At 41.1% G+C, this 8228-nt stretch overlaps 1 protein-coding gene across 3 annotated transcripts in view; it reads left to right on the plus strand.

The window, feature by feature from the left end:
* The window catches only part of Elmo1 (engulfment and cell motility 1), a 523874-nt gene extending 520656 nt beyond the window's left edge, over positions 1–3218 (plus strand). For all 3 annotated transcript variants that reach the window (XM_027409370.2, XM_027409371.2, XM_027409374.2), the window contains one exon: positions 1810–3218. In XM_027409370.2, the coding sequence (XP_027265171.1) occupies positions 1810–2010 (201 nt within the window). In that variant the 3' untranslated portion in view covers positions 2011–3218. The remainder of the gene's footprint in view (positions 1–1809) is intronic.
* The last annotated feature ends 5010 nt before the right edge of the window (positions 3219–8228 follow it).

The raw sequence follows: 8228 nt of genomic DNA on the forward strand, positions 1-8228 counted from the left end.
ACTTTTACTGGGAATTAGTAGTTAGCCACCAGAATCTTGGTAAAAAGGTAAAATTATTATGATTTGGTTATAATTTTTAGGCTTTTTGGAAAACAGAGCTAAAGGGGAGATTTTTACCTTAAAATATATCATGAATTAGTGCTGAGAATTCCAACTCAAATTCAGTAGTACAAGATTTTTATTTATTGGTCAATGTAATTTCTGATGAAAAGGTCATTGCCTGCTGCTTCTCAAAAAGCAATGTTCTTGTAGGTTAATCTGTGCCAGGAAGGAGGCCAAACCTGGGAAGGCTTTGTTCAAGTCTTGTCCCAAGACTTAGGGATCACTGTGACATGCTATCAGAGCTATGAAGGTCTTCTGGAGCACAGGACTCAGTGGTCACTACACCTGGATGTTTGTCAGGATGACCTGATCAGCTCTTATCAATAAAGTCTTCTCACTCCTGACCAACAATTGGTTATCTCCAAGCTGGGAAGTAGGTCCCTGTTTCTCTCCCTAATTTGTGAGCAGATATTTGGTTGGATATGGTCAGAGATAGCCATGAGCACACTGGAGCTTCCAGAAGTGTTTAGCATCACCCTTGAGTCTGAGGTCACACAGCTGATGCAGAAAGAAGTCTTTACAGTTAAACGCTTATCTCCTCAGTCATGGCTCACACCAGTGCCATTGATATGTATCGTAGCAGGATTTTCTTCATATCACAGTGGTTGCTTCTGTTGAAACGTCCCATCACATGATAGAACACAGCCTAAGTAACTACAAATGTAGTGCTTTGGCTCATTAGTATCTGGAATTGCAATTTGACCCAGCAAGTACAGGAAAGGATGGACTCTAGAGCAAATGTTAGGAGGAATTCCAAGCCATCTAGAAGCAGGACAAATTGCTATCATGGAGTCCTGTATAGGACCAGGGACCAGTTAACAGGTAAATGAACAGCATCCAATATACAGGAAGTTTTTTGAGATCTTGGCTTTCTCCGGGCACCAATGGTTCTCTTTCGAAGTTAAAGCAGAACTCTACCCTCTGAAAGGGAATCCTCCAAGAATAATGTAGGTCTTCAAATAAATGAGATATGGTTCCTTCTTCCCAGAATTTCACAGTCTACTGAAGCAGCAAAGACTCATTCGTTTTATGAAGAAAAAAAAGCCTTAATAATGTACTCCAGAGTAGTTTCCAAATGAGATGATGTCCACAGGGATTAATCACTCAAAGTTTTGGGCACTAGAGACCTGGACACAGGAGATCCAGATAGGCAGTCAACCTGTATCTTCCTAGGATAACCAAAGATGTTAGACATTTTGGTTATCAAACAATGGGCAACTGAAGGCTGTTTTCTAGCTCTATTTTGCTAAGACACACAAAGGCTACCTTGGCTCCACAGTGAAACTGAGTTGTCAGTGTCTATGCTTAAATATGATAAGAAGGCATTAGCTACTCAATAGGGAACTGTGATGAGTATCAAGAAAAGGAAAACTTGGTATGCTTTTGTCTTAAATAACACTATCATACTGAAAAGTCAAGGAAATCCAATTCTTTGTGTTCCATAAGGAAACATTCTTGTATGTAAGAACAAGATTCTGGAGTCTGGTTGCCTGAGTTCCAATTCTCCCCACTCCACTTACTCCTACATTATTTCATTCCTCTAAGCTTTGGTTTTCTTAACTTAAAAAATGTATGATAATAGAAGTCTCTGATTCACAGGTATGGGTATTAAATGAACACCTAAGTCAGCCTGGCATATGCTGTGTACTAATTGTTGGTCCTATAATTGTCATCAGTGATGTTCATTGTCATTTCCTTTCCCACCAGTATTGCATCTGGACAGATGGGCTGAATGCACTGCTTGGGAAGGACATGTTAAGTGACCTGACAAGGAATGACCTGGACACCCTCCTGAGCATGGAGATCAAGCTCCGCCTGTTGGACCTGGAAAACATCCAGATTCCAGATGCACCTCCGCCCATCCCCAAGGAGCCCAGTAACTATGACTTCGTCTATGACTGTAACTGAAGTGGCTGGGCCCGGACACATTCCTCCCAAACTGGAAGATCTAGCTATCAGCAGAGAGGAGCGCAAACACACCCACATGTTGGGACCATCCTTTGGTGGTGGGAAGCTGCAGGTCAACCCTTCCTTTGGCCTCATTTTTAGCCCTCACTTTTTTTTTTGAACCTTTTTTTTTGGCATCTTACTATCTCCTTGAATCCACTTTCTGACTCAAGTGTTTTAGATCACTCCATTGCTTCAGCTCACTGGTGGGTCATGAGCAAAAGCCACCACTAGTAAGAAAGTCAGTAGTCCTCTCATTCTAACCTGCTGCGAGCATACCCTCTTATCCATCTTCCTTCTTGCCTGGAGTAGGAAATCCAGTTAGGCCCAAGCTGCCTCAGATTTGCTCATTAAACCAAGAGAAACGCCTAAGGCCAGGATTGGGTAAAATAGCTCTGCTACTGGACAAGAAGACCAAAGGCCACCACCTCCTACCCCTTCTCTAGAATCTGCTCTACGTGAGTTGAGATCGCTTTCACATCACCTCTCTCTCCCTTCCTGGCCTTGGCCTTGCTCTGGTCCACTTTGGTTCCATGTGTAGCAGCAGCAGCAGAAGCCTCATTACAGCCCTCTACAGCACCAGGTCTCCCAAACAGTCCACAGAGCCCATGCCTGCTCCTTGTCTGCACTGTGACCATGACCGTGACCAACCTCTCTGTCACACTATCTAGTCTTGGGCCTCCTCTCCTTGCACCAGCCCAGACCTGCCTTCTTCATTTCTTTAAGCTCCCAGCCCCTTAGCCGAAAGCACAAATTAAGTCAGTAGTCCTGCTCCATCTCAAGTAGATTAAACCTAACCGCTTCTAAGGAGGCTGGCTGTTGCTATCCAACCATGTCACCTTCTCCCTGGGGCTCTGGCTGCAACCCAGGTTCTCCAGGGTGGTCAAGCCGTCAGACATCCAAGTTTACATCGTTGTAATTATTATAGGTCTTTACAATTTACAAGGGTTTGGGGTTATTTTGTTTTGTTTTGTTTTTGGCTTTGTTTTTGTATAAAAGAGTCTAACATTTTTTTGCCAAACAGATATATATTTAATGAAAAGAAGAGATACATAAATGTGTGTACTTTCCAGTTTTGTTTTTTAATTATTTTAATCCTAAACATCTTCCTGAGAATAACATTCCCTTAAACATGCTGTGGAATAAAATTAAATGTGATGAGTTGGGGAGCTGGTGTTTTGATTTAGTAATGTGAGCGCTTGCTACTCAGTCTTTAGCATCACCTGGGAGCTTGTTAGAGATATAAAATCTTACAGTCCTTCCAGACTTCTGAACTGGGCTGTTTGAGTGGGTGTTCATTTGGGAAGAAGCACTGATCATCAGCTCTAAGCATAACCCAGATCATTTCTAGGAGGTACATCCCAACCTTCAGAGGAAATGAGACTCACAGTACAAAAATATGATCTATTCACTTTGTATTGCTGCCTCCTTTGCTTGCTCTTTCATTATTTTCTCCTTACCGTTACATGGTTTATACGGCCAGTCCAATTAAAGATTCTCCTGACACTGATAGAACATGTTTGACAATGGAAAAAAGAATACGAACCCACACACCTGAAATCAATTAAGCCAAAGCCAAGTAAATCTAAAAGTGAATTGGTAAGTTGCGGTCAGAGCACAACAGAAGATTCTTCGAAGGTCAGCTCCCCTGTAAGCATCATATGGATCATAAATTCTAAGGGCTGGAAGGATGACAGAACCCAATGTGGGGCAGCTAAGCCACTCTGAACTGGCAGCCCAGCTGGAGACACATGCAGACCACTGCTCTTTATGGCTGTCAAGATGGTCAATTACAGATTGGCCTGGGCTCAAATGACATGGTCCAGAGCGCGCCATAAATTGCAAAATCTATAGTCATTCACAAGGGTCATTCTTTCCACCAGAGTACCCACACCTGAGTGTCAGGCTGACATTTCTTCCATCTTTAGGCTTGGATGTTAACACACATGTCCTTCCTGCCAGAATCATCTATTGTTCTACCTGTCATGTGATGTTAGGTAAAAAATGTCAATAGAGCATACCACTTTTTACTTGGAGGTTTAAGAGATCATCTGTCCCGTGGCCTGACTGAGAAGAATTCATCTCCTCATGGCAATCCTACCTTAGTATACTAAGTAGAAACTTGGGGGGGTATTTTTGTTCTTTTACATCGACACTAATAATTTTGCACATTTGTGGTACAATACAGTGTTTTGATCCACATGTACACTAGGTAGTGATAAAGCCTCTCTATTGCTATAACCTTTTATCATATCTCTATAGTGAATACACTATAAAGCAAAATGCCCTCTTGTGATTCCCTGGATTTATGAGACCTTGTAAACTATATTCACACTCCCATGCTGTAGAACCCCAGAATTTGCCCTCCTTTCTTTTTTTAATTTATTAATTTATTTTTTACCTTCCAATCCCAGTTCCCCCTCCCTCCTCTCCTCCCACCCCCCCATCCACTTTCCCTCCTCTCCCATCTGCAGAAGAAATTGGAAGCAGAAATAACAGCAAAGATGCTATTGAAATAGTCCCAAGCAAGAACCTTTGGGGCCCAGACTTTCAAATCTGCAATTGGAAAAGGGAGGGGGAGTCATCAAAAAGGCAGTGTGAGCTGGAAGCAGAGACTTAATTAAGCAGGGAGTGAGGGAGAAAAAGTGCAGATGACTCTCGGGCTTCTGGAATAACACATGAGTAAGCAGATAACAGGGCTGGGCCAATAGCTAAAGTCAAGAAGAAAGGCAGAAAGAGCGATTTCAGGAAAGGATAACAAAATGAGATAATGAGATAGTGGTATTTGTTGGACTTCTTCAAAAACCAAATAAGATTTGGGGCAGTCTTACTAACTTATAAAATTTGTGAGCCTCTTACTAACTTATAAAATGGAATTCTCATTACTTGGGAATATAAATGAAATGCCTGCAAACTGTCAGTACTCAAAAAGTAGGTCCACTCCTTCCCCCTTCCCCAACCTTTTCTCCCCATTCTCCCTCTCTTTTGTTACTCCCAACATTCTGAGGCTAGGCTCTTTATCACTAATTGGCATGTTTTAACCAATCCAGCCCTGTTTTATAAGAATAAGAGGAAGAAAGGAAAACTTTGAAAATTAAAATTCTACATACTTAACAAAAGATCTGAGCTAAACCAATAAAACCATGATTTAAAATAAGTTCAGGAGAGAAGGATGTTTGGCATAATCCTATATGCAAATATTAGACATGGTTTTTAAGGTAATTTCATTTTTTGTGAATGGGACTGTGTAAATAAAATAGTCACTCCAAACCCAATGCTTATTTTTAATTCAGAAAAATCATCAGAATACACTCAGATGAAATAAAGCAAATGGGTACCTCAGAAGGGACCACATGAGCCCTGGATCGAGTTCAGGGACAAAGCCATCAGTAAGAGATTGAAAAAAGAAATCTCAAAGTACAGCCATCAGGAAAGCACAGTCCTGGAAATGTTCAGAAATGTGTGTGCTGCTTCCAAGGGTGGAAGACAGGTCATCAGCAAAGAACAGGGTTATGGGACAAATAGTACAGCATGCCATAGAATTTCCAGGGCCAGTCACTGTACCTAGCGCCCAGAACATTAAAAACAAACATGAGACTATGGTTTCAAGTTGCCTATCTTCTAGAATTAGAAATGGAGACAAGTACTTGCAGTACACGCTCAAAATGAGCACAGTGTGCATCTGCCAGACTAGCACAATGAGCATGGGTGTATCTATCTCCACCTTGTAGAAGGCTGGTGTGAAATGAGAAGGACAAACAGAGATTGCCTGTCAGGTGGCAAGGAAAGGCCTCTGCTGCACTGTTAATTGCTTTTTGTGATAAAAGTGAATGTGGAAGAGTTTATTTGGCTTACGGTTCCGGCAAGAGAGTGCAATGGTGGGGGAGGCCAGCTGGGTACTCATTGGTAAAGCCAGCAGGGTTTAATAGATAGTTTCAAACTCATAGTCAAACAGATGGTCCAAGTTAAATTCAGTGGACATAAACAAAACAAAAGTAATGGATATAGGAAAAGATTTGTGGGGAAGAAAGGGTGGAGGATACAAAAGTGTGTGAATGAGAGTAATTAGAGTGCTCTGTGTTGTGTGTGTGTGTGTGTGTGTGTGTGTGTGTGTGTGTGTGTGTGTGATTGTCAAAGAACAAAATTTATTTTTTTAAAAAAAGGTGGAAAAGAACTGACTCCTAAAAGTTGTCCTTTGAGCACCACATGTACACTGTGGCATGTGCACACACACACACACATACACACACACACACACACACACAACACATAGACACAATAATAATAATAATAGACTTAGATTTTTAAATGTGCCTATGTTGTAGAAAGCAGAAAAGGATGTTGAATGTCCTGCCCATCATTCTCCACCTTTTTCTTTGAGACAGAGCCTCATTGAATGTGGGGCTTGGCTGTTGGTGGTCATTAAGTCCTAGAGAGCCTCCTGTCTCCCTTTGCAGCCTTGGGGTTAGAGGTCTGCGCAGCCATGCCCAGCTGTTTCTTTTAAGTGGCCCTGGAATCTTAACGCAGGTCCTTATGATTGTGCATCAAGCACTTTTATTCATTGAGCCAACTCTCCAGGCTCTCTGCATTGCATTTTAAAATCCTCTATCAGAAAGGGTGTAGAACCAAATGGGAAGGAAGTGTTATGGAATATTATTTTAACTAGGCCTAAAGATGTGTTATATTTGTTTTTGCTTTGAAATATTACTTTAACTGAATAAAGGTGTGTTAACTTTTGTTTATGCTGCATTTGTTTAAAAATGTAAGGCTGTGTGTTGAATTATGTAAAGATATGTTGCATCTGTTTCACTTTGCCTACCTAAGGTACATGATTGGTCTAATAAAGAGATGAATGGCCAGTAGTTAGGCAGAGAAAGGATAGGTGGAGCTAACATGAAGAGATAATAATAGGAGGAGAATGCTAGGCTCAAAAAGAGAAGAGAAGAGACAAGAGAAGAAGGAGGAGAGAATCAGGGAGACTCCCTGGGCCAGAAGCCAGGAAGCCACCAGACAGACAGACATAGAGAAGCAGTGAAGGTAAGATATACAGAAGAAAGAAAAGTAATAAGCCCCAAGGCAAAAGATAGACAAAGGGAGATGGGTTGATTCAAATTAAAAGAACTAGCCAGAAAAGTACCTAAGCTAAGTAAGCATTCATAACTAATAAGTCTGTGTCATGATTGGGAATCTGGTACAAGGCCTGGTACAAGGAAGTGAGGGTCATGAACTTAGAGGAATAGAGGGAGGAAAACCAAGTCAGTATATTGTATATAAAAAACTATTTTCAAGAAAAGAAAAAAAACACAACAAAACAGAACAGTAAAACTCTCTTCCAAACCTCATCGCTCCTCCGCATGCATCCATCCTGCTTCATGCTACTTCCCAATCCTCAGGCTTCAGTTGACCTATAACCTATGACCTATGGCTGTCACTCACTTAGCTCCCTTTGAGTTTAGCTGACCTCAGCTCTGCTGTCTTTTTTCCTCCTCCTTCCCCTCTGACCAGCCCCTCCTGTAGCCTATGGGCAGTCCCATGCCTATTTAAACCCCTCACTTCTCTGTCCCAGATTTCTCAAAGTTTCCACTAGTAAAAAGGATTCCTGCCAATATGCATAATGATTTTTAGTAGATTCTTAATCATCATTAACTTAAACTACTATTCACTTGCAAAAAAAAAAAAAATCATTCTCAAGTCAGCCTTTCCTAGAACCATGGCACCCGAAACTCAACTACTCACCAAAATGTTCCCTTTATTATAGACTAATAAAATATAAACAAGGACATAAGAACATTCATTGCACCAGTAACTTTCATTGAATAAAGCCCTTAAGGGAACACGTCAACCTTTAAGTTGATGGCTTAGGGGGCAGGGAGAGCTGGTTTTCTTAAAGAGTACGTGGTCCTTGGTTGGTCAATCATGGATACCACACATTGGACTTCATAGGTTATTTAGGAGAAAAAGAGGTCATGAAGTTAGGGTTGAGGTAGGAGGCGTGAGCGGGTCTGGGAGGAATGGGGAGGCAAATTTGAGCAAAACAAATTCCATGAAATTCTTAAATAACTAATAAATATTACATTAAATTTTTCTACAATCCTTTAAACAACAAAACATTTAATGATTATAGTAAAGCATATTTATTAGTTTCAGTGGATGATGTTTGGCATATAGTAAATATTCAG

This window comes from Cricetulus griseus, chromosome 3 (assembly GCF_003668045.3).
Source record: "Cricetulus griseus strain 17A/GY chromosome 3, alternate assembly CriGri-PICRH-1.0, whole genome shotgun sequence".
Taxonomy (NCBI): Eukaryota; Metazoa; Chordata; class Mammalia; order Rodentia; family Cricetidae; genus Cricetulus; species Cricetulus griseus.